The sequence below is a fragment of the Callithrix jacchus genome, chromosome 13 (assembly GCF_049354715.1).
Source record: "Callithrix jacchus isolate 240 chromosome 13, calJac240_pri, whole genome shotgun sequence".
NCBI classification, from domain to species: domain Eukaryota; kingdom Metazoa; phylum Chordata; class Mammalia; order Primates; family Cebidae; genus Callithrix; species Callithrix jacchus.
In genome coordinates, this window is record NC_133514.1 from 24,109,185 (window position 1) to 24,136,919 (window position 27,735).

At 39.6% G+C, this 27,735-nt stretch overlaps 1 protein-coding gene across 2 annotated transcripts in view; it reads right to left on the reverse strand.

Annotated features, from left to right (window-relative positions):
* SLC7A2 (solute carrier family 7 member 2) overlaps positions 1-27,735 on the reverse strand; it is a 71,676-nt gene that overhangs the window by 15,377 nt on the left and 28,564 nt on the right. Inside the window, exons 2-7 of one of the 2 annotated variants that reach the window (XM_008979229.5) lie at positions 12,758-13,155; positions 11,845-12,000; positions 6,620-6,785; positions 5,019-5,152; positions 3,480-3,702; positions 217-353 (exon numbers count right to left, since the gene is read on the reverse strand). In XM_008979229.5, the coding sequence (XP_008977477.4) occupies positions 217-353; positions 3,480-3,702; positions 5,019-5,152; positions 6,620-6,785; positions 11,845-12,000; positions 12,758-13,133 (1,192 nt within the window). In that variant the 5' untranslated portion in view covers positions 13,134-13,155. Of the gene's footprint in view, positions 1-216; positions 354-588; positions 729-3,479; positions 3,703-5,018; positions 5,153-6,619; positions 6,786-11,844; positions 12,001-12,757; positions 13,156-27,735 lie in introns of both variants that reach the window. The other variant, XM_008979227.5, reaches the window with a different exon arrangement.

The window sequence follows — 27,735 nt, forward strand, 5'->3', positions numbered from 1 at the left end:
AAAAAAAAAAAACCGGAAGGGTCAATTAAGAATGACCTTCAGTATAACACTGCCACCACGATTTTCAGATGTTAATACCAATGCTCATATACTAATTTATCAGTGATTTTGTTTTTTTAACTTACATGCACAGCATGCAGACCCTCTTTATAAGTCCATGCATGCGAATTAAATGTTCCAGTCCAATGCTCAAGAAGCCCAGTCTGTAAAGCTTACCAGAAATGACCCCTGCAGTCAATGTGGCAGCAACTGGTGACTGCCTCTTACTCACTCTGGCAAGAAATCTAAACAGTAAGCCATCCCGGGCCATGGCAAACAGAATTCGGGGTAAAGGAAACATAGAACCCAGAAGACTAGAACAGAAAAATCCAAAATCCACACATGAGTTATTTTAAGGATTATTACACAGGTAAAGGCTGGTCACATGAAAATGCAGAACGAAAACATTCATAATAGGAAACATTCACAAAAAAAGTGACTGAGCTTCATGTAAATCAATACAGAAAACCACCTAACTTTGTATTTTTAATGCAGAGTCCTTGATGAAAAAGATTCCCCTTTTCGTAAGAAAAGTCAACTCTCTCTCACCTGCCACCGCACCCGATGATAAAGTAGCAATTATTGGTGTCTTCGTTTTGGAATTGATTTGAGCTAGACATTTGAAAAGCAACCCATCCTCCGCCATAGCATAGATTACACGAGGCATTGGAAAAATCGATCCAAGAAGACTGAATAAAAAGCAAACACATGCAGTATGGCAAACATTCATGCAAGATTACATCCCTGAACTGAAATAAAGTAACTGTATAACATTCAGCGTGACAGTTCAATAATTATGTCATATTATTTTTAAATGCATTATGATTGGGCATTTACAGATATTTGCTAGTATTTACCATTGTGCTACTCATTATTCTGTTATGGATAAGTACCCAGCAAAATTATCAGACTAAAAACAATATTGCAAGTAATTTGTGTGAACCCAAATTAAAAGTAAGTAATTAAGACTAAACCAAACTTAAGACATTTTGAGCAGCAACAACTTAGAAAATAAAATTACTAATTTGTTATATAATTAAAGACTAAGTAATTTTATTTCATAAGCAATAATTGCAACCTTTAATCAACAATGATATATTTTTGCATTTATTGTACCAGTATTTTTTCTCATACACCTTGATCTTGGGTCAAATTAGTAATAATTTCCAACATCATAAGATAATCAAGATAGAAAAGGCAAAGAAGATCAATTTACATAAATGTAGAATACAGAGGTGGCCACAATGAAAAGTTATCAACTGAAGTTTAGTAAGACAGTTTTTGCTTGAGATGTGAGGAATTACTTTTGTTTACCAGCTGTACCATTTCATACATTACTTAGTGGTGAAAAATAACCGTGTAAGAGAAAACAAAAAAATATTTTATTTAAAAATGCATCCTATTTATCTATTTATTTGTGACAGGGTGCCACACTGTTACCCAGGCTGGAGTGCAGTACTGCCATCATAGCTCCCTGTGCCTGCAAACTCCTGGGCTCAAGCAATCCACCCACCTGTCTCTCAAGTAACTGAGACTGGGACTAAAGGTGCATGTCACCATGCTCAGCTAATTTCTTGATTTTTTTTTTGTAGAGACCCCGTCTTGCTACATTGCCCAGGCTGGTCTTGAACTCTTTGCCTTAAGTGATGCTCCTGCCTTGGTGTCCCAAACTGCTGGGACTACAAGAGTGAACCACACTGTGTCTGGCCCTTCTTTATCTTTAATAAGGCTCTGTTGAGCTTGGCCATAGATGAATCTTTGTCCATCCCTTCTAAGGCCAGGGTGGCCTGGTATCTTCACAGTTCAGACTTTCGAAATTACTTAAAGCGATTCAAAATAAACCTCAAAGCTGGGTGTGGTGGCTCACATCTGTAACCCTAACACTTTGGGAGGCTGAGGCAGGAGGATCGCTTGAAGTCAGGCATTCAAGACCAGCCTGGGCAACTTAGTAAGACCTTGTCACTACAAAAAAAAAAAGTTAGCCAGGTGTGGTGTTACAAGTCTGTATCCTAGCTACTCAGGAGGCTAAGCTGGGGAGATCACCTGAAACCAGGAGTTTGGCCCTCAGTGAACTATGATTGTGCTACCGTACTTCAGCCGGCTCGACAGAGCGAGAGCCTGTCTCAAATAAATAAATACACAAATAAACAAATAAATAAACATCAACACTATTAGATGGCTGAGAAACCAAAAGTGTCTAATCACTACTTAATATTGTCTTAACTAGAAAATAAAAGGGAGTTTGAGGGGGAAAAATAAACCTAGTCTGGTGAATTACACTAAAAGGCTTCTTTTTCTGCTTTCAGACTTTTACAACATTATTTTCAGTTAAAAATTACTAATCTGGCAAAAAGATTAATTTTCGCTTTATAAGACTCTTCTACTGTATGGCATGATACAAAACTGGAACGAAGTATCTCACTCATAATCATATGTTAATTAAAATAAGGGTTGCTCCGGAAACCAGGGAAATGAGTTCTAAAGTATTCAAACCAGCAGCTACTGGAAATCTGAAAACTTGGGATTCAACAACCCTATCTCTTCACATATTTATATGAATTTCCACCATTAATTTAAGAATGATAATTGCTGTTTTCAGACCAACTTCACTCTGACTGGTGCTAAGAGGAAAAAGTCTCCATGTTTCACAATAAAAAACACATTATATTTAAAAAAGACAAAGCATATGGTGTCCACTCACACAGAATCAGTATTACTTGAACAGAGGCAGCAAATGTGAGGTCTGTGCATATATTCTCAGATGTCTGAAGAACTACGAATATCAGCCAGGTGCAGTGGCTCATGCCTGTAATCCTTTGGGAGGCTGAGTTGGGCGGGTCACCTGAGGTCGGGAGTTTGAGATCAGCCTGACCAACATGGAGCAGCTCCATCTCTACTGAAAATACAAAATTAGCTGGGCGTGGTGGCAGGCACCTGTAATACAACTAATTGGGAGGCCGAGGCAGGAGAATCGCTTGAACCTGGGTGGCAGAGGTTGCAGTGAGCTGAGATTGCACCACTGCACTCCAGCCTAAGCAACAAGAGTGAAACTCCGTCTCAAAAAAAAAAAAGAACTGCAAGTATCACCAAAACTAATGAAGAAGAAACATTTTAGGACAAGAATTCTGAAGTTTCATAATGCCTACATACATGACTATGTGTAACAGATGTGTGTGTGTGTGTGTGGGTATCAATGCCATATATATTTCTACCGAAGCCTGGACCATTGCTATCTTAAAGCTGACTCTGAACTAATGGCAGTGTTTATCCTTTAAGATTTTTATATGGAAATTCTGAGCAAAATAATCAATAAATACACAGTTACATAACATTTTGTTTCTATTAGGATACTTTTTAAATATACAAAAGCAAATTTTTAGACACTGACTACACTGTGTAGACTCCCAAACTGCCCCTGCCCCGAAGGCGATGCAATGTACCTTGTTGACAAGGCGCAGAGAGAACCAGCTGCGACGATATATTTGGCAGGACCCCATCCCACATATTCAAATGCTACAGGGAGGGGGCTTTTTTCGTCGAGGAGGTAGTATGGCATCATAAGTGTTAAAGCTGCAGAGACCCCAAAATAGGCCATAAAGCAAACAAGCAAAGATGTCACAATTCCAATAGGAATAGCTCTCTGGGGATTCCGGACTTCTTCACCTAAGGAAATACAAACAAAAGATGTGTATGCTTAGGAAAACATCAGTAGGTAAATAAATTAAACTGTGCGAAATTCTTCCTCTTCTCCAGAGTAATTCTTCTTTGCTTTTGTCCCTTCTCTTTTCTTATCTTGGTCCATCTATTTTTATTTTATGTTTTTTTGAGGCAGAGTCTTGCTCTGTCACTCAGGCTGGAGGGCAGTGGCGAGACCTTGGCTCACTGCTACCTCTGCCTTCCAGGTTCAAGCAAGTCTCCTGCCTCAGCCTCCTGAGTAGCTGCGACTACAGGTGTGCGCCACCAACATCTGGTTAATTTTTATATTTTAGTAGAGATGGGTTTCACCATGTTGGCCAGTCTAGTCTCAAATTCCTGGCCTCAAGTGATCCACCTGCCTCAACCTCCCAAAGTACTGGGACTACAGGCATGAGACCATGCCCAGCTGGTCCATCTATTTTACGTGAAATTTCCTCTATTCTTGAAGGTACTTTCTTATTACATAAAAATCCAAATCCCAGAGGAAGAAGAGGAGAAGTCATGCCAGTCAGTTTTGCATGCCCAGGAAAGAAAAAAACCAATGAACCAAACAAACCCCATTACATACCAGCACTATTACGTGTTTAGAGATAGAATAGCAGTCTTAATCCATCTAGAAAATGATTCAGCTACAGAGATTAAATGACTCCTATGCCATTTGGTCGGCCCCTCAGTATGAAGTCTTCAGATGAAGTTATTTCATCTATTTGTATGAAATTCTAATTTCAATGTAAAAAACAGAATACTTTGTGCACTAATGAAATTGAATACTCTAAATGTGGTCAATTGTATGGCCATACCATGACATAAAAATAGAGGAAGCACTTAGAGAATGACTCTGGGATAATTATGTTGTTGTATAAGATAATGAAGAAAGAATTGATACAATATTTTTTTCTCCCACTAACAAAGAGACCATTTAAGAATGTCATCCTCATGTATGGCTCAGGTGAAGCACTTCTGGATAGAATAGGGACGGTAATAATGACTAACGTTTACAAAGTAATCAACAGCTTGCAAAGTATTTTTCATATGCATTATTTTAGGTAATCTTCATACTATTTGAGGAGTAGGAATTGTTCTCTCAAATTTATCAACATGGAAACCAAGGTCAGAGAGTTGCACTCTTCCTTGGCAGCAGGTGTCACAGCTGGGTCTGGGCCTACTGCCCTTCTTACCCCAAATCCCTCTCTCTTTCCTGGACCCTCTGCTGCCACACACGGGTACTTATGCACGACAAGGAACCCTCAATCTTCTACGGTGAGCCAAGACACTGCTCTTACCAGTTGTTGCAATGCAGTCAAATCCCACAAAGGCATAAAAGCAAGTTGCAGCACCAGCCAACGTTCCTGTAAAGCCGTAAGGCATAAAGCCACCAGTCCCATAGATGTTTGTTCCATTTTCAGAAGGTGGCTCACTAAGGAAGAGAACAAACACATTGGAAAGTCACTTTGACAGAAAACTGCTCCTTCTGGTGATTTGTCTCAGACCACATTCTCGGAAGGCGGTTGTGTTTATCAGCTCTTTGAAACTGATATACATAAAACTAAAACCTCATTCTCTCCTCTCTCACCCTGTGCTAGAGAATGTGGTGGTGCCCCTAACAGTGGTACCTAACAATAATCCTCCTGTATCACTGACATCCAATTACAGGTTGATTGATAGCATACATAGAAGGTCCAGACCGGCTCTGGCTGGAACTCACAGCCAGGGAGGATTTTGAAGGCAGAGACTCTACATATGAGCCACGCTCTGGGACAAAGACCAGAAACCTCCTCTTCTTATGGATGCTTTTTCTTAGGAGAACCTATTCTTCAACTCATAAAGCATTGAGTAAGACAGAGTGCATGTCTTTAACATGCCCTAAGAAGACATTTAAAAACATGAAACAAAACTTCCTGGTCTTGATTGATAATAATAAACTTGAATATTTTATTACATGTTAAAAACTTTATAAGTTCATAGGATACCAATTTCTTCCCTCATTGGAATGACTATAACAACATGTATCACGAAAAACATACAGATGTACCTCATTCCATGCAATAAATATTTGTGTAATCTTACTTCTGCTTGTACAACTAACATTCTCCAAAAAAATTAGGTCTGAAGATTACTAAAGGGCTAAGAGAATACAACAAAAGGAATGGTGGCCCTGAAGGAGGAACTAAAGGATGCACGACTCAAAAATACTCATTGTTATTTAGTGGTGGCAAACTGCTTGGGGGAAAAGATCAAGTTTTTCCAGTAGTTAGAACTTTCCTTGCTTTTCCCCTAAACCTGTAGCACAACTTGAGGCTGGGAACCAGCAGCTGCATAGCTTCACACAGTTGTCCCACAGGGAGAACTCCCTTAAGTTTGAAGGGAGTCTGGGAAGAGGGGTCTTGGAATGGAATAGCCTCTCAGAAAGGTCTCAGAAGCAAGAGGTTTGAGAACCATTGCTCTAGAATAAAACTCATATATGCCCTCTGATATAGTTTGGCTGTGTCCCCACCCAAATCTCATCTTGGACTGTGGCTCCCACAATTCCCATGTGTTGTGGGAGGGACCCTGTGGGAGGTGGTTGAATCATGGGGCAGGTCTTCCCATGATGTTCTTGTGGTGGTGAATGGGTCTCATGGGATCTGATGGTTTTATGAGGGAAAGTTTCCCTGCACAAGTTCTCTTCTCTTGTCTGCTGCCGTGTAAGACATGCCTTTCACCTTCTGCTGTGATTGTGAGGCCTCCCCAGCCATGTGGAACTGTGATTCCATGAAATACCTTTTTCCTTATAAATCACCCTGTCTCAGGCATGTATTTGTCAGCAGAGTAAAAATGAACTCATACACCCTCTTAAAATATTTTCTTAAACAAGAAGGAGGAAAAAAACCTTCAAATATTTTACCTGGCACTTGCTGATACATTTTTGAGAAACTCTTCACTAATCTTCCAGTTTGCCACATTTCCTTTCACAAACCCAGCAACCATCACAAACAGAAGGACCAGAATATTAACAGCTGTGAAGATTTTATTCACCCAAGCAGACTCTTTTACTCCAAAAGACAAAAGACCTATGGAAAAAGAAAGGACATTTTAATTTTTACCTAGCTTTAGGAAAGGCAGTGGCATTTTTGAGGCCAATACAGGGCTATAGGATATTACTTCACCAGCATTCATATCTGTAACTTCCATCTATCCACCTCTAGTGCTAGTTCTTACTCCTTAGTTAGTTACCTAATCCTGAAAGGTCTTCTGCATGCAACCAACTCAATTTTGGAAGGCAGATCATACTCACAGAAGACACCACACTTTGTAAGTAACATAAATCTAGTAACTTTGGCCATCGTTACCAATGATAGGTAAAGTAACATCTAATTTCAGGGTAATGGTTGCAAACTTTTTTTGTTTTTTGTTTTTTTTTGAGAAGGAGACTTGCTCTGTTTCCCTGGCTGGAGTACAGAGGTGTGATCTTGGCTCACTGCAACCTTTGCCTCCTGTGCTCAAACAATTCACTTACCTCAGCCACCTGAGTAGCTGGGAACACAAGTACCATGTCCGGCTAATTTTTGTATTTTTTGTAGGGTTGGGTTTTGCCATGTCGGCCAGGCTGGTCTCAAATTCCAGACCTCAAGTAATTTGCCTGTCTCAGACTCCCAAAGTGCTGGGATTACAGTCATGAGCCACCGTGCCAGGCCCACTTGCAAACTCTTTAAAAATAAATGCTAAAACATATGTCTACCATGCATACAAAATACATAAAGAAAGATACTTCTTCAACTGTGCCCAAAAAGCATTTTGTTAAACCTAGTCTCATTTTAACAGTTTTATATTCTGGTTGTAAAAGTGATCAATTTCCTATTCAAGTACTTTGAAGACAAAGAAAAAATATAAAGAAGATCAACCATGCTTTTCCCTCCCAAATTTTGTACACACCACACACACACACACACACACACACACACACTCTCTCTCTCTCTCTCTCTTGTGCCAGTAAATATATAGTCTCATTTTTAACAGCTGCATAATCTTCAACTATATTGATGTACTACACTTTAATTTATCCCTTATTTATAGACAATTAGATCACTGTTATAATTATAAATAGCACTGACATAATAATTCTTTTATAAATATCTTCCTACACTTTCTATTTACTTCTTTACAATTTTCTGCAAGATAATAGTGTATCAAAGGTAAGAACTGTTGGTTCATATTATCAAAATATTTTCTGGAAAGTTTGGCTCGATTTAAAGTTTCAATTTTTTCTATTAGGGTATTCTATTCATATCGATTGATATGGTTTGCCTGTGTCCTCACCCAAATCTCATCTTGAATTGTAACTCTCATAATCTCCATGTGACATGGGAGACACTCAGTGGGAGGTAACTGAATCATGGGGGCAGGTTCCCTGTGCTGTTCTCATGATGATGAATACACCTCATGAGATCTGATGGTTTTATAAAGAACAGTTCCCCCGTACATGCTCTCTTGCCTGACACCACGTAAGACATGACTTTGTTCCTCCACCTTCCTCCGTAAGGCCTCCCCAACCATGTGGAACTGTGAGTCCATGAAACCTCTTTTTCTTCAAAAATTACCAAGTCTCAGGTAATTATTTATAGCAGTATGAAAATGTACTGATACATTGGTTTATAAAATTTATTTATATATTAATGCCATAAGCTCTCTGCTTGTCATGTACAGCATATATTTTCCCAGTTTGTTTTTTGCCTTTAATCTTACTGTTGATTATATACATGTAGAAAAGTTATTAGAAAAAAAATTTTTTTTTCTTTTTAGTTTCTACCTTGAAAAAAATTCTCTAAAACATTAACCCAAAACGTCTACTTTGTTTCCTTCCAGTATTTTTCTAATTAGATTTACATCTTTAACCCATCTGGTATAAGATTTGAATCATGGTCCTATGGAAGTTTATCTTTTACCACTGAGGAAATGATTGCTTTGAAAAGATGATGCCGGCCCTTTTGGCTCTCTGAGCAGCACCATGGCGGTTGGCAAGAACAAGTGCCTTAGGAAAGGTGGCAAAAAGGGATCCAAGAAGAAAGTGGTTGATCCATTTTCTAAGAAAGATTGGTATGATGTGAAAGCACCCGCTGTGTTCAATATAAAAAATATTGGAAAGACGCTAGTCACCAGAACCCAAGGAATGAAAATTGCATCTGATGGCCTCAAGGGTCGAGTGTTTGAAGTTAGTCTTGCTGATTTGCAGAATGATGAAGTTGCATTTAGGAAATTCATGCTGATTACTGAAGATGTTCAGGGCAAAAACTGCCTAACTTCCATGGCATGGATCTTACCCGTGACAAAATGTGTTCCATGGTCAAAAATGGCAGACAATGATTGAAGCTCATGTTGATGTCAAGACTACCGATGGTTACTTGCTTCGTCTGTTCTGTGTTGGTTTTACTAAAAAACACAACAATCAGATACAGAAGACCTCTTAGGCTCAGCACCAACAGGTCCGCCAAATCCGGAAGAAGATGATGGAAATCATGACCCGAGAGGTGCAGACAAATTACTTGAAAGAAGTGGTCAATACATTGATTCCAGACAGCATTGGGAAAGACATAGAACAGGCTTGCCAATCTATTTATCCTCTCCATGATGTCTTCGTTAGAAAAGTAAAAATGCTGAAGAAGCCCAAGTTTGAATTGGGAAAACTCATGGAGCTTCATGGTGAAGGCCACAGGGGATGAGACAGGTGCTAAAGTTGAACGAGTTGATGGATATGAACCACCAGTCCAAGAATCTGTTTAAAGTTCAGACTTATAATAGTGGCAAACAAAATGTCTTATTTGTGGCTGGGTGTGGTGGCTCACGCCTGTAATCCTAGCACTTTGGAAGGCTGAGGTGGGTGGATCACCTGAGGTCAGGAGTTCAGAACCAGCCTGGTTATCATGGTGAAAGCTCATCTTTATTTTTAAAAATAAAATAAAATAATAAAATAAAAAAAAAGAAAAGACGATGCCACAGATTTACTTGTTTCTTCCTCATATCTAATAAATTTATTAGCTATCACCATCAAATAAGCAAATTTTCCAAGCAGAGATGAAAGAACTTGAATTTTGTTCTTCTACCTGTATAATTCCTAGAATCTTAAATTAACCATATAAAGGAAAGCTGTATGGTCAGCACAATTCCCGACTCTGTAATTGTAAGCTGGGTTAGGAACCACTGCTATATACCTCAGAGAATAACAAAGCCACCTTTATATTTCCTGTAAGTTTCCAACAGCACATGTGCACTGTCTACTCTGCAGTCTCATCTCCCACTGGCAGATTAGACACCAATGAGTATCTCATCTAAACACAGCATACACTTCCAGTGTATCTTTAGTAAAACGACTGCTTCACGTAATTTGGTGTTACAATATGAATAGGGATTTACAATATGGGGTCTGTTCTTCAAAGATTCTAAGAACAAAGTTTCACCTATAATTAAAGGAAAGATATGATGGTGAATGAACACAGGTCAAATGATGTGAGCCAAGGCCTAAGTCTTGCTGTGGAATTAAAATATGTTCTCATTGTATCATAGCTACATGCTTTTCATCATTTAGAGATTAAAACTGAGTATTTTAAGTTCACTGAAATGATCCCTAAATAAAACATGATGTAAACAACATAATGCTCAACTGGTTTCTATTTCTAAGTTAGACTGGTTAGAAACAAAAACAAAAATCAATTCTTTGTTGAAAAACAAATGATGTAATTTTTCTTGACATTAGACTCAAAATGGAAAACATTTTATACCTATACACTTTTTTAGGTTCTTATCCCTAAATATTTAATTAATGATTCACTTTTAAAAGGGTAAAGCTATTTTAAAAAATTATATAATTTTCAAGTAAACATTTCATAAGAGAACGATATTTCTGTCTCACTCTTCTAATAAGGGAGAAAACAAAGGTAAGGTTGGACAAGAAAGCATGAGGCAGATTGCCCAGGATAAAGCAAGGAAGAAGTAGGAACAGACATGGTTTTTACTCTTAGTGCAATCCTTGATGGGCGGGATTGCAGGTAAGAATGAGACTGAAAACAGAAAATGTGGCCGAGTGCAGTGGCTCACGCCTGTAATCCCAGCACTTTGGGAGGCTGAGGTGGAGGGATCACTTGAGGTCAGGAGTTTTTAGTAGAAACCTTGTCTCTATTAAAAATACAAAAATTATCCGGGCATGGTGGTGCATCCCTGTAATCTCAGCTACTCGGGAGGCTAAGGCAGGAGAATCGCTTGAATCTGGGAGACTGCAGTCCAGTCTGGGTGACAGAGCCAGATTCTGTCTCAAAAAAAGAAAGAAAGGAAGAAAGAAAGAACAAGTTCAAATAGTTAAAACAAATATTAGGACATGGAGCAGGGATTAGCTATACCTGTGAAATAAAATCGGTACCAGGTGAGTGCTTACTAGGAACCAAATGAGAAGGCTGTAGGAGGCAGACACTGATGCCCGCATGTTCTGGATGAGCAAACTGAGTGAGGGAGATTATAGAAATTGTTCTATGTTCTAAAGGGAGTGAGTGGCACAGAAGGATGAAATCTGGGTATTCTAATTCTTGTGCCTTTTAAAACCACTATGCTGCGATACTGATGAAAACTGGAAATCCCAGTACTAAGTATGTTGGTCTGTATCATGTTGACATTACAAAATGACAGGTGATTTGAACATGCTTCCTTTACAACCAAAGGCCTACATTATATAGATGAAGGATGTCAGAAAAACAGAATTTCTTCTAGACATTGCAAATATCCCTAGCAGTATCTAATAAGATAAAACAATGCCAAGAAAGTATACATTCTTCCTTACTGAAACCACTGCTATTCCTGCAAACCTGCAATTACTTATTATAAAAATCAGTGTCCTCATCGTATTATTTAGAACGTGCCAGGTTCCATTTACTCAGAAGTGCTATTTCTACTATTGCACACAATTTAGGCTTAGGTTAAAACATGATTCCAGCCAGTGATAAACCCCACAGATGTCTAACAGTAACATAAATGTATACATATACTGACCTCGTCTTGGAAACTGAGGCCCCAAATTCAAAAGTAACCTATTTTCCTGAGACAATTAGCTTGGGTCATTCTGGGGAGAAGTATAACTAGTTTTCTTACCTGCTAGAAGTAATATAAGGCACACAGCAAAAAAATCAGGATATTCTGCAAGACCAGTATAATTCATTCTGAAGTATGTCCTCAAAAACTGACCAATCTGTTTGCTGAGAAGTTCATCAAAGGTGCCACTCCAGGCTCTTGCAACACTTGATGTACCTTCCCAAAACAGAACACAGAATACAAAGTCACTGGGAGCAAATTAACATAGCATCATTTGCTACTCTATTTACAGGATAAACATGAGTTCACAAAAGATTGAAAATTTTAATCATGTATACAGTATCTAGATAATTTTATAACCATGCAATAGTCATCAAATGTTCATATCCATAACTATGGAATCAGGTAACTTTATTTGCAGTAGAGAATTATAATTAAAAAGTTTGCAAGCCCACTTAGAGGCATAGTCAGAGATGAAGCAAAAGTCACAGAATTTTGTAGCTAGGTGCCATGGCTCACATCTGCAATCCCAGCACTTTGGGAGGCCAAAGTGGGTGAATCAGCTGAGGACAGGAGTTAAAGACCAGTTTGGTCAACAAAGTGAAACCCCAACTTTACTAAAAATACAAAAATTAGCCAGGCCTAGTGGCAGGTGCCTGTAATCCCAGCTACTCAGGAGGCTGAGGCAGGAGAATCATTTGAACCCAGGAGGCAGAGGTTGCAGTGAGCAGAGATCACGCCACTGCACTTCAGCCTGGGTAACAGAGTGAAACTCTGTCTCAAAAACAAAAACAAACAAACAAAAAACCTCCCACAGAATTTTGTAATTCGAAGGAGACATTTTACAGATAACAAAAATGGGACACACAGACATCAAATGATGCACACACGCCTACAACTGAATCTAACGGCTGTGACTCAGGGCTGTGATTTCTTTCATTCCACACAAGAAAGACTTCTTTTTGAAACATACCTATCACATAAGATAAAATGAGATTCCAGCCAGTGATGAAGGCCCACAGCTCTCCCACAGTCACGTAGGTGTATAAATACGCAGACCCCGTCTTGGGAACACGGGCCCCAAATTCGGCATAGCAGAGGCCAGCCATCACCGAAGCCAGCGCAGCAATGAGGAAGGATACCACGATGCTGGGGCCCGAGTCTGCCTTGGCCACCTCCCCGGCGAGGACGTAAACGCCAGCACCGAGGGTGCTTCCAACGCCCAGGGCAATAAGGTCCATGGTGGATAAGCAGCGGCATAGTTTGGTGTCTTCTAGACTGTCCAAGGTCACGATTTTTCTCCGGATCAGACATCGGGCAAAAGTCAGCGCAGCTCTGCAGGGAATCATTCTGACGTTTGACGAGAGCAACCTGAGCAGAAGGGAGGAAGTTAGAAGCTGATCTGGAATCATCATCCCTCCCTTTGACGACCCAGCTTCCAGGCACAATTAGAGTGGCTGTGTGTGTGTGCGTGTGTGTGTGTGTGTGTGTGTTTCACTTGTTAGAAGAGATGCAGACCCAGAACAGTCAGAAGGAAGGTTTAATAGCCAGAGCCTTGAATTTCCTGTAGTTCAATTTCCTGTAGTATACATGTCCCTTTATAAGAGACTACAACAAATGGTTTATGTGGGGTAAGCAAAGGAATACAGCAGCCTTCGGTGATTAAAAAGATTCACTGTTCTTGTTCACATATTATAATTTTGTGTTTTTGTTTTTGTTTTGAGACAGGATCTCTGTCGCCCAGGCTGGATTGCAGTGGCGCAGTCTCGGCTCATGGCAGCCTCAATCTCCCTGGCTCAAACAATCCTCCCACCTCAGCCTCTGGAGTAGCTGGGATTACAGGTGTGAGCCACCATGCCCAACCTGAAAATTTTCTAAGAATATGTTGATAGAAATATATTTCAAGAGATGGTTAAATGAGTCCTCACTACAAGGACGGGGGTGAACTGCCTCATCTTTTAGGTTCTGTCTCTCTTTACTTCAAACATACATTTAACTCAGGTTTTTTTGTTTTGTTTTTGTTGTTGTTGTTGAGACAGGGTCCTACTCTGTCGCCCAGGCTGGAGCACAGTGGCACGGTCATAGCTCAATGTAGCCTCAACTTCCTGGGCTGAATCAATCCTCCCGCCTTAGTCTACTGAGTAGCTGGGATCACAGGTATGTGCCACCAGGCTCAGGTAACTTTTATTTTTTGCAGAGATGGGGTCTCACTATGTTGCCCATACTGGTCTTGAACTCACAGGCTCATGCAATCCTACTTCCTTGGCCACCCAAAGTGCTAGGATTATAGGCATGAACCACCACGTCTGGCCCAGATTTTTCAGGCCTTACTAAATGCCAGGACTTGTGCTGGCATTTAGAATGATGTCTTACATAGGATGTGCTGGCATTTAAAATGATGTCTTACATAGGATGTGCTGGGATTTAGAATGATGTCTTACATAGGATGTGCTGGCATATGTAGAATGATGTCTTACACAGATAGAGTCTCTAGCCTTACAGGACTTGGCTATCATCTAAAAGCAGGTAAAAACATAATCATTATGTATTCTACAGCTTTATCAAGTAAGCTTCTCTGTTTTCAATTTAAACAATGAATGTGAAGCAGATATGAACTTTTTTAGAATTTTTAAAAAATCACCTCTCAAAGCATGCTGAAATCTAAAACTGCTATTCAACCATGCTTTAAGTATGAATTTGTACTAAAATATACATGCTTACTATATTTGCCATTTCTAAATAAATATATCCAAAGTCCATGCCAAGTATTATTCTATGTTCTTTTAAAAATGGAATGAATAAAGTAGACAAAAAATCACACTCCCCACCTCCTGCAGGCATAAGCAATCTAACACTGAAAAAAATCAAGTTATAAAACAAGGTATGAATATTAGTAAGAAAAAATACACAGGCATGTATTATAGTAAAGAGGTTTAAGGCAAAACATATAACAATATTAACAGTAATGATATTTAGATGGTGGGTTTTTACTTCTCTGTATTTCATATATTATAATGCCAATGCCTATTTCTAATTTGTGTCCAATGAATATGTACAACTTATATGCAAAAGAAATATTAAAAATGAAAAAGCTCTACAATGCATTGTCTACTGAAACATGTAATTCAGCAGACTAGGAAATAACTTCGGAAAATTATTCACACATCAATATAAACATAAATACAAGTTTCCAATGGTGAAAGCAGGTAAGTCAAAGAATATGAAGCAAAGCCTAAGGAGAAATAAAAAATAGGTGAAACGTTCCTCGATGATAAAAACAAACTTTTATACATCTTCAGTATCTTCTGTGCCACCTGACAGAGTACCAAATCATGGCACTTCACAAATGCTTGTGGGAAAATCTGCAAATATGTTGATATCACTAGTGTTGCCAATATTCAGGGTTCCGAAGTCAACCTATCAATACTTCCATAAATCAAATGTGTATCAATTTCTACCACTAGCTAACCCTTAACTAGCCCTTTCTCATGCATCTAGAAGATAAGTGTTCTGCTTAAAAAGAATTGAGAAGTAAAAAGTAGAAGTTTTATAAAGGCCAACTGAGGGGGCCAAGAGGGGTGGGAAAGGTAGTTACTAAATGCTGAGCTTATTTAAGCATTTTTATATGTAGATGTACAAATATCAAGGATTAGGGACCACTGCCAACTGAAAAGTGTTCAGAAACAAAGACCCACTGACCTTCACTAATGATTTAAGATCATGTGAAAATGGGACACGTCATATACAACTTTGGGAACCAACTTATAAACAAAATGCAGCATACCCTTTCGTCATTTAACCAAATAAAATATGCCCATGGTGGAGTACTTAAATGAACTTTGACTTTTTTGAGTAAAAGACATAAATTTCCTATAATCCCAGCACTTTGGGAGGCAGAGGTGGGTGGATCACGAGGCCAGGAGTTCGAGATCAGCCTGATCAACACGGTGAAACCCTGTTTCTACTAAAAATAGAAAAATTAGCTGGGCGTGATAGTGCGCGCCTGTAAACCTAGTTACTCAGGAGGCTGAGGCAGGAGAATCACTTGAGGCTGGGAGGCAGAGGTTGTAGTGAGCCGAGATTTCACCACTCACTCTAGCTTGGGTGACAAAGCAAAACTCTCTCTCCACAAAAAATAAAAAAGACATAAATTCTATAACTATTGCATATTTAAAGAGAAAGAATCTGGAAGGAAGCAAGGAAAACAAAGGAAAGATTTGGGGGCTAATAGGATTGTGGGTAAACTTTTTTTCTAATCCTTTTTTTCTGGTACTATGATTATGATGTTGTTTGTGAAATTTCTAAAGACCAGCATAAAAATAAAAGAATAAGCAAGTCGACCAATAAACAAACTTCCTTTGAAAATGTTAAAACAGTAAAAGCTTTTATTAAGTTACCCAAAATGAAAAAAAGAGCGATGGTCATCTCTTCAATATGAAATTGAATTTATTTCATTCCAGATTACCGAGGAGGCAGGACTGCTTATAGAGATGTACAGCTTTAATCAGATAAGATATGATTTCTGCTGCTTCTTTCCTAGTTTTTTTTTCTTTTTGGAAGGGTTTTGGGGGGCAGGGGTCTGTATAGGCAAAATATTTCTTTCCATTAAAGATGAAAAGTATTTTATGTGTAGTCAGGTTTTCTATGTTGCTCTGGGGGAAAAAGACAAAGATTCCATTTGTCAAGCATTCATTTGCTTTTGAGTAATTAGAAAAGCACACGTCAGAAACTTCTCAGAACTGATAGGTTACTCAATGTCCTTTGCAAACAATCTTAACTACGCACAACCTGGTAAAATACGGATTGCAAAAACCATGACACAGATCTTATTTTGTAGGACTATAATGGGATGGGAGAAAAGGAAAAAACATACTGGGTCAATTTAATGAGTCATTATTGAACAAACATTTATTGAGTCCTACCAGGTCTATCATCCAGTGCTTAGTAGACGAAGAAAGTTAATTTCATGCTTTTGTAAAATATACTTCTGTTGAGACACACTGATATATGAAAGTAGTGTGGCAACAAGAGAATAGAAAAAATTTTGTATCTAATGTTAGTGATGTAATTTGATATGTACCTATTTTTGAAGTTTTTATAACTTTTTTCTTTAACATTTTTAAAAAGATAAGCTTTTTATGTGAAATGGTTATGACAACCTTACTCTCATTTTTACAGGGGACTTTCACTGCCCAAGAAAAAATATCCCTCCCACTTACACAACCAATACAAATGCAGAGATAACAGGCAGGGTTTTGGAGGTGATTCCATTGATCTGGAGGGCACAGACTGTTTTTCCAGGAGCAGACTGATCTGCACCATTGTACCCACTGTCAATTATTGCTACTGTGACCAGGGACTCGTATTTAATATAAAACCTACATGCATGTAGTATAGGAACAACAATGCAGATTTTGGGAAGAGGCCCATATAAAACTCATACCCATAGAGTATAAAGGCTCTTATCAATATCCCTATGAGGTCACAAGTGGTTCTGGCAATATGAGAAATAGATATGCATCTTTCTTCAATAAGCAATTATTTTATTAATGGCTGAGACAGTGGCGTCTCTTGAGGAAGACAAATATGCACATATTAGCTTAGATCTGAAAATAGAATTAGCTAAGGGAGGGCTGGAAGGGACTAACAATATAATGTGCTGCAGAAAAGTCTCTGAATGATGTTAATGAGCCTAATAATACATGTGGATCTTTCTTAGCCTCTGCCCCGATTCTTCCCCAAACTGAAGTATAACCATTTCTAGACACCTTATTCCTTGATAGGGCCCTATAAATTCTTGCCAAAAAGCTAAATTCCTTTCTCAGCAACTTGGAATTACCTTTTTCTAAAACTTCTTCAGCCCAGGCCATCAACCAGACAGTATAGAATTTTACGCCTTGTAAATTCCTAACCCTGATAATATAACAGAGCAAACTGCCTTTCAACAATCCCTAGAAATCTTTCCGAAATCTGCTCATCACAGTCACAAGTTTATCCTAGATTTCCACTTTTGTTCAAAAGTTTGATGTACTGAGTCACTTAGAAATGAATCTTTCCCTTCCTCTGCTAAGTAAAGGCTGACATTTCAAACTTAATCTTCTATATCAGTATCCCAGACCCTGACAATAAATCTTACAGGAGAAACTAGCTGTGGCAAGTCGGTGAGGTAAGTGTTCCAATAAACTCTCAACAGATTAGTTTGTCCAAATTATAACAACTTTTTCTTTCTTCACTCCAGTTGCTAGTTTCATGGTGAGACATCTGCTCTTTCTGTTTTGGGACTGATGGGGAAAAAAGTAATTAAATCATTATTTAATTGCTTTTAAAGATAGGGATCTTTATTGTACTGTTTTTGCCCTAGATCTTTTTTTATTTTGCAATCTCCAAACCTAACGTTTCTACAACCTTAAAGTTCCAAGATACATTTTCAAATTATGTCAGTTAAATAATTTAGTAAAGGGAAAAAAAGATACAGACACAAGACCGTGGAATTACTGACTTTTCTCTCATCCTTTTTACCAAGTTTTGAGAGATTAATTTCTTTAAAAATTCATCAAAAGTATAATGTATGACAAAAGACTATCAGAAATGATAACTCTTCAGCCCTGATCAGCAAAAAACAGAAACCACAAACCCATGCATTCAACCCTTAAACCTGAATTTTTCCAGAGAAAAAGGAACACTCTTCCATATGCACTTAACTTATATTGGGTCCAAAGCTTATCTTTTCTCCAAATCAAATTTTCTGAACAATTTCTTCCTCTAGAGTTTTCTCCAGAGAATTGAATGCAAATGTAGACACAGGTAAAAATGAAAAACCCAATTGAGGCCACTACAAAGCTATAATCACTGTAGTAATGATATTTACATTTTCTCTCCTTTTATACTAAATCAGTACTGCCAGGAAGTTAGACTAAGAACTCATTATTTCAAACTTTCTGATGTAGAATCCAGACACAGGCAAGCATTTTTCCTAAAGACATTCAACAAATAAAGGGCTGATAGAGAATTCTGGGAAGTCTGTAAAGACAGCTGGTGCTTCCAAACACGTGTCTCCATTTTAAAAGCCACATTACAGCAGGAATAAGGCATACCTAATTAGCTCGAAGATATGTAGAAAAAAAATCAAATAAAGCATCCAACTTTTGTTTTTAGGCTTGGGGAACAGAAGAAACAAAAACTGAAATGAAGAAGGCAAAGCCCTCGATGCCTTGGTAACCAGAGTCTCTGCCCAGTCAGCACTCTGCATTCCCAACTGGAACTCAGTGCCAGGCTTGGGCACCAGGCAGATGCCCATGCCCATAAGGTCTTGAAGAATCTTTGGCTAGTACATCACTCTGACTGCCAGTGGGTACAACCCGTTCCCTTTCCCCAAGCTGCTAGGACCTGTACCTTATACGTGCTATTGCAAATATGAGGAGCAGCTCTTCCCAGAATTCTTTCACCTTACCTGGGATCCCGCCATTGCCTCCTGCTCTCCCCACTGTCTTCACACCCCCAAACCACAGATCACTGGACCAGAGAGATGCCTAACTGAGGGTTAAATATTCAAAGGCTGTGAATGCTCAGTTAGATGTTCTTGAAGCTCTGAGGAACACAGTAACTAAAGCGATCAAATGGTCTGGTGCAGGCTGAAGTCACACAGACTGGGGACCTGCTTGACAAGGTGTAGAAATTCAGAAGCTGGCAGTAGAAGTCACAGCAGGGTGGGCCAGTCACAGTGGCTCACGCCCATAATCCCAGCACTGTGGAAGGCTTGAGGAGCACTTGAGGTCAGGAGTTTGAGACCAGCCTGACCTATGGTGAAACCCCATCTCTACTAAAACTACAAAAATTAGCTGGGTATGGTGTTGTGCACCTGTAATCTCAGCTACTCAGGAGGCTGAGACAGGACAATCACTTGAACCTGGGAGACAGAGGTTGCAGTGAGCTGAGATCTTGCCACTGCACTCTAGCCTGGGCAACAGAGCAAGACTCTACCTGAAAACAAAAAAAAGAAAAGAAAAAAAGAAGCCATACCATTGTCATTTAGAAGAGGGCAGAGATGAAAGGCAGCTGCCCCAGCAGGGAGGCAGGGCAGGAGGAGCCCGGGCAGCTTCTCTGTCCCTGCCAGGCCTTGCTGCACCTCTAATGTTGGGTGTACAAGATTCTCCGATATGATTTGGACAAACCTCCTGGGCATTTCAGCTATTTCAAGTGGTTTCTGTTCCTTGAAACCAAATGCTACTTACTGCAAAGGTCAAGATGGTACTGAGAGTGCCTCCTTCACCCCACTCTACTCCCACTGTCAACTCTTTCAGTCTGCTCCCTTTAGCCATTTCTGCTACATTTCCTGATGTAATGAAAATTCCTCTTCTTTCCAAAAGCAGGTTTTCCTGGTAGAATAACTCATATGTGTTTACTTTTCTGATAAGGTACTTAAAGAGTTTAACCTGCATTAGTTCAGTCCCTTTACCCACAGATGTATATACCCTCTCCTTGAAAGAATAGCTTGATGTAAGGCAGAGAATTTTTTTTTTGTGTGTGTGTGTGGCAGGCTGGAGTGCAGTGATACTGTTTAAAACATTTTTTTGTTGTTTTTTGCCAATGAATTATAGAAGTAAGCTAGCAGCAGAGCAATTATTCACCTAATGGAGGAAAGGATATCGAGGGAAGCACTGGGAATATTTTACCATACGGGAGAAGGTTTTTGGATTCCTGAATCAGAGAAGTGTCTACCACACTTAAGATTTGAATGTTAGGATTATCTTTTGGTAAAAAATGTAATTTTTTTTGAGATGGAGTCTCCCTCTTTTGCCCAGGCTGGAGTGCAGTGGCATGATCTTGCCTCACTGCAACCTCCGCCTCTCAAGTTTAAGCAATTCTGCTGCCTCAGCCTCCCAAGTAGCTGGGATTACAGGTGTTTGCCACCACACCTGGCTAATTTTTGTATTTGTAGTAGAGATAGGGTTTCACCATGTTGGCCAGGCTGGTCTCAAACTCCCAACCTCAAGTGATCCACCCATCCATCTCAGCCTCCCAAAGTGCTGGGATCACAGGCGTGAGCCACTGCGCCCGACCAGAAATGTACATTTCTTCTGAATACTTCCACTACTTAATCAGTTCCCCCAAATACTTGAGTGTACCCTACCAGGCACTGAAACAACTATAAATAGGCTGCCCCAATTCTTCACTCATGTCACTTGCAGTGGCACAGGTACAGAGATGACGGCTGTTGCAATATGAGACAGCTATGCTCGGGCACAGGGGAAGCCGGGCACTGCAGGGATTCCTAACTAACTTCGATGGGGGTGCAGGTAGTTAGAGAGGCCTTCTTGGAGACAGCTATGTTTGGATGAGTTAAATTTAGCCATCTGAATGCTCATGTCCCCTGAAGGAGGACATGAGGGGGCAGTGGGGATTACAAGTGTTCTAAGCAGAGGAAACACTAAGAGTGAAGGAGTAGAGAGTAGTTTAGTCTACACAGAGCTTAGGGAGAGGGAAACCAGAGGTCAGCAGAGCTGAGTAAAAGGACCCCCAGGCTGTGCAAGGAGTTTGAACTTGACCCTGGGGGCAGTGGGGAATCACTGAGAACTTTAAGCCAGACACAGAATTTGAGAAATGTCATTCTGACTATATTATAAATAAGGGATAAGAAAGATCAAGACTGGAGTTAAGGAGAAAGGTAAACAGGTTACTAGAATAATCTAGGCAGGAGGGATTCTGAGCTGCTCTAGGGGATGGGCAGCAGTGTAAAGAGATATGGATGGATGACAGAGCTGAGCTTCTCCACCCTGAGAGTCAAGGAAGAGAATGAGTGGAAAGGGACACGTGGATTTGTAAGCTGGGTGGTAGACTACTGAGCTCCTATTCCACTCCAAAGTTAAAATGTTAACTTTACATGGCATATAGTTTACAGATAACAGTAACAGAGAATCAGCAAATTATGTCAGACTGACTGCAGTATGACTTTATACAAGGAGGATTCTGTTTTGTCTTTGCTGTTATTGTTTTTTCATTTGAAACTTACACTCCTGTTCTAAAACTGAAAAAAACAGAGAGACTTTAAATACGTGCCTCTAAAATACAGTTAAAATTTCCAAGTCGAGCTCTTTGAATTGCCAGAATTCCAAACAGAGTAATATCTGCCATGATATTTTCATGGAACAAAATATTTTAAGTGAGTGGGTTTTTTTGCTTACTGAAGATTCAGTCTCTAAGTCTTTGACACTGTCCATCACATTTGCCACAATTCAGTGATTCTCCTCCAAATGCTGTTCAATTTCAGGGTGGTTATCCACTGTGGTAACAGAGGTCTGAACTGCTCATTGTTACAAAAGGGTAATCACTTCTCAGAGAAACTGTTAAAAAAGATGAGCATAACTGTTTTTTAAAAAGCAAACCACTCAATATTACCTTAATTCCACTTTCAATCCACTGTCCATGTAAATTACAGCCAACTCAAGGATGCCAAGGAAATCCTGAAGACCTGGATGGAACCATGTTCCTGCTGCCTTTTTAAATAGCCTGTGCCCATCGATGATAGACTGGATAAAGAAAATGTGGTACATACACGATGGAATACTATGCAGCCATAAAAAGGACATGAGATCATGTCCTCTGCAGGAACATGAATGAAGCTGGTAGCCATTATCCTTAGCAAACTAATGCAGGAACAGAAAACCGAACACCACATGTTCTCACTCAAAAGTGGGAGCTGAACAATGAGAACACATGGATACAGCAAGGGGAACATCACACACTGGAGCCTGTTGGGGGTGGGGTGAGGGGAGGGAAAGCATCAGGACAAATAGCTAATGCATGCTGGTCTTCATACCTAGGTGATGGGTTGACAGGTGCAGCAAACCACCATGGCACATGTTTACCTATGTAACAAACCTGCAAGTCCTGCACACGTACTCCAGAACTTAAACTTAAAATTAAATAAATAGCCTGTTCTTGGGAAGCGAGTTTCACTTTTCTCTGCATTAGTAGCTGTCTTTCAGATTAAAGATGCCAGAAGTATATGCATGGACCAGAAGGGTAGTGGGGTATAAGAAAGCTTTTTGTCTAAAAGCAAAGAGCTGAGAAATACTTTAGAACACTCTGGTTTCCTCTAATTGTTCTCTTTCTAGACAGAGCCAAAGTGTATCCCTTTCAATCCACCACCCTGCACCCCATAAAAGTTACCTAATTTAAATTTAATTAATTATTAGAATTCAACCACTTTTGTTTCAATGCTAGGTAAAATCCCTTCCTTCAACTGCAGCAGAAATGGAATTGAACCAGAATTCACATTCATTTTTGTTTAAGTTCAAGAAATTTAGAGGGATACTGAGTTGGGATTTATGGTTTTGCTGCAAATTCACTTCTTGAAACAAAATGGTCACTTTTGAAACTATATTTTGGATTGTGAAAAACATGTTCTGATTTGGTTCCTTTTAAAACAGAGCAACAATGTATGACCATAGATTTTATGGTTAGCTTCTTGACAGACTGTTGAAATGTTGCTATTGGCTGAGAGAAGTTTGCAAGTTCATGCTGGCTTCAAATAAATCTGAATAAAATATTCCCATCGTGTGCTCAGGGAAAACAATTAAAAGGGTGCTGGTTCTTCATGATTCAGAGCCTCTAAACTTTCTATCTAAAATATGCAAACCAAGAACAATTAAAAAAATAAAACAACTGGAAAGGACGTGCTCCTTGAAACTGAAGAGGGATGCGCTTGTCACATTTCTATTCTACTTATTTATATGCCACAAATGTAAACAATTTCTCCATGTAAGTCTTCTCCAGTCTTTGTCTTAGTTTTTATATTATTGCATCGACTGAATTCAATTTACCAATTGCTCAACAGTCAGTTTCTCTAAAAGATCATGCCTTAGACATTTCAAAAAAAGAAAAAAGTAATCTAAATGCAATTTCCAAACAAAATTCCAGGAGACAAGGGGATACAGGTACAAAAAGACAAGTAAACTGGCCATTACCATAAAGCAAGGTGTGGGTAAGGGAAGTCCAGGGACTGGGACACCCAGGAGAGGACACCGTGCTCACATGGGACTGGGGTTGGGGGGCAGCAAGGAAGTTTTCCTGGGGAAAGCCATGACTAACCCAAGTCTTCATCCATTATTCCACTCTAGAATTGTTGAGTTTTTTTAAAGGCTCAGTACTGCTTAGCTCATCCTTAGGGCAAAGAATATAAATAAGAAAAACCAACTTTACATTTTTTTTAATAACTCTGAAACATTCACATTTTTTAAGACTCCTTTTAATATTTTGACAATTTATATAATCAGCAACCTCTTAAAATCAATTAGAAGTCCAAGTATTCCTCTTTGTTACTTTATTTGAAATAATTCCTTCCTTGGAAAAAGATCTTGAATTTCTGCATAAATATTTAACAGCAACTATAGTTATTTCCCTGATAAATAGTAAACAAAAAAACAAAAAACAAAACTTAAAATAATCATATTAATCTATAAACTCTTACTCAGAAATTCCTGGAAACATCTATTTTGATTTTTAATTCTGAATAATAATAGCTTAAGTTACTATAAAACTTATAATTCAAATGATCTCATAAATATAAAAACTGTTTTATAATCATTGATCAATAGGAATTTAAAAATATTTAAATAAAGTAAGAAGAGATTTTACAAAGAATACAATTCATAAAAATAAAAACATTACAAGCCCTGTAATCTAAGCAAAAATTTAAAAAATATAACCATATACACATATATCGTACTATTCATGGAGTTGCTCAAACTTCTTTTTAACAACACTTGTTTTAAATCTTTTTTTACCCCAGAACAAACCTCAGACTATATCTTTCTGTCCTCTAAAACCTTTATAGTGGCCTTGTGTTACACACAATATGGCCATGGTACAGCTGCTCTATTTTCAGAGAAGACTGTAAGAAGAGAGATAAACTTGCTTCCTCCTCACTCTTGCTGCTTCTTTATAACAAGCCATTTCATCTGACCTTCAGGGTTTTTAGCACTAAGATGCAGACAGAGAGAGCAATATCCTATCTTGGAAGGCTCTGAATTCCACTATTTCCAGGAAACCAGCAGTTATTTCCCAGCACTGACTTTGAGTGACCCCCAGGAGAGGAAGCAATTATTTGAAACCACACTGTATGGAGATTCGTAAATGAATTATTTTGTTCAAACAGAGTTTAGCTTCCTTCAATTTAAATAGACTTAGAAATACCAGCATCCTTAAAAACAACAATTCTTGTTTGATTTAAATACTATAAAGAATGAGATTTCAGTTTTAAGGTTTTGAATCTATTTATTGGCTGGGTACAGTAGCTCACACCTGTAATCCCAGCACTTTGGGATGCCAAGACGGGAGGGTCACTTGAGGTCAGGAGTTTGAGACCAGCCTGACCAACACGGCAAAACCCATCTCTACTAACAGTAGAAAAATTAGCTGGGCATGGTGGCATGTGCCTGTAGCCCCAGTAATTCAAGAGGCTGAGGGAGGAGAAACGCTTGAACCCAGAAGGCAGAGGCTGTAGTAAGTCAAGATTGCGCCACTGCACCCCAGCCTGGGCAACAGAGAGAGACCCTGTCTCAAAAAAAAAAATCTATTTGCTCACACTTGTATCTAACCTGCCTGGGTTTTCAGACCACCCGTCTGTGGTGTGGCCGCAGCCTGCCTTTCTAGCCTTGCACTTTGCTGTTCTCCAATGAGTGCTATAGCCCAGTTTGTCCTACCACCCTTAGCACACAAGCCTTCTTGGCCACATAAAAATGAAAAGGTATTGACTGAACTGCATGTATCCAGCTGTCCCCACCTCGTCCCCTTGCCCTCTCCCTCTGTCCCAGCTGCCAGGCCGTCTGAGCTATTGCAGGGAGATAAAAAGAAGGTTCTTTCTTGTCCTCTGTCAGCTCTTAAGCTTTCATTCTGACTTAAAGATGAAGCAGAAGGGGAAAAAAGCTTAGAAAATTAAAGCTAAGAAACCAAGCTGATTTATGTAACACAGGGTAGGAGGCACGGAAAAGCCAGCAGGCTGAAGAATGAGAAACTTCCACTCACCCACCTGCCAAGAGAAGCGGGGAGGAGAGATAAGAGGATGTCGGGAAGTACTGGTGTGGAATACAAATGGGGTCTACTTCAAGAGATATTAGGTTGGTGCAAAAGTAATAATGGTTTTTGCTATTGCTTCTAATGGCAAAACAGCAATTACCTCTGCACCAACCTAATGCAAGGGAAGGGCGAAATTCCTTTTCAATGGACTTTTGGCAGCTTCTTTGAAAGTGTCCCTCTGGTCAGATGCGGTGACTTACACCTGTAATCCCAGCACTTCGGGAAGCTGAGGCAGGTGGATCACTTGAGGTCAGGAGTTCGAGACCAGCCTGGCCAACATGGTGAAACCCTGTCTTTACTAAAAATACAAAAATTAGCCAGGCGTGGTGGTGGGTGCCTGTAATCCCAGCTACTCGGGAGGCTGAGGCAGGAGAATCACTTGAACCAGGGAGGCAGAGGTTGTAGTGAGCTGGGATCGCATCACTGCACTCCAGCCCAGGTGACAGAGTAAGACTCTGTTGAAAAATAAATAAATAAATAAATAAATAAATAAATAAATAAATGAATAAAATGTTCCTCTGTAGAGACAGAGTCCGATGACACTTATACAATGCACCCTCTTGCTCCTCCAACCCCAGTGAAGGGAAAACTTGATTGGTGAAAACCAGAAGTACACATTTATGTACATCACTTCTAAACAGGATTTATTTAGTTGACCATAAATGACTGGCAGCTGAGCCCTAGAAATGAGCTTGATAGAACAAGTCAACTAAGGGCAGCAGCGAGAGCATAAGAAAAGGGAAGAGACGGTTTTATGGACCCAAGATGCGCGGTTAAGGACAATTACTGCAATCGCGGCAGAGTTGAAGGAAAAACCGTGCTACTGAACTGAATGCAGCTGAAGCATCTAAATAATTCTGCCAAGACTTTTAAATGAATTTCAATTATTTAACAGTCTCTCAGTGACATTTAATCCCAGTTAAAGCCTTTATAATGCTCTTAATTTTTCCTTATAAAATGCATGTAAATGTATTTTAGAATTTTTTTTTTTGAGATGGAGTTTTGTTCTTGTTGCCCAGTCTGGAGTACAATGGCATGATCTCGGCTCACCGCAACCTCTGCCTCCTGGGTTCAAGCAATTCTCCCGCCTCAGCTCTCGAGTAGCTGTGATTACGGGCATGCGCCACCATGTCCGGCTAATTTTGTATTTTTAGTAGAGACAGGGGTTTCTCCATGTTGGTCAGGCTGGTCTCAAACTCCTGACCTCAGGTGATCCGCCCACCTCAGCCTCCCAAAGTGCTGGGATTACAGGCATGAGCCACCACACCTGGTCTAGAAATCTTAATATCATATTTGAAACCTAGTGGATGCTTTTTGAAGGGACCCTAGAGGAAATCAGTCCCCTCTCATCTTCACTTCAGAATTCCTTTCATCCCTGACAGCCAGCCATCTTGTATGAACTCCGAGAGTCATGAGTTTCAAGGACTTTGAAGTTTCCTATCTTCTCCTTATGCAGTTCTGAATGCTTTTATTTCATGGAGTTCTCCTCCTATAACTCTTACCCATTAGTCTCACTCTGCCCTAAGAACAAATAAAGGAAAGTCTCCTCCTTTAAGTAATTCCAAATGGCTACCATCCCAAGACTTCTCTCTCCTCATATATTTAAGTGTAATGACTAGACCGGGGGCAGTGGCTCAGACAAGCACTTTGGGAGGCGGAGGCAGGGGGAGTTAACTTCCTCACAACTCTAAGCTTTTGACCACCCCAGGGGTTTGAGACCAGCCTGAATGACACAGCAAAATCCTGTTTCTACAGGATTAGCCAGACATGGTGACATGGTGACACGTACCTATACTGCCAGCTACTTGGGGAAAGGCTTAGGCAGGAGGATCCCTTGAGTCCAGGAGGTACAGGCTGCAGTGAGCCATAATCACA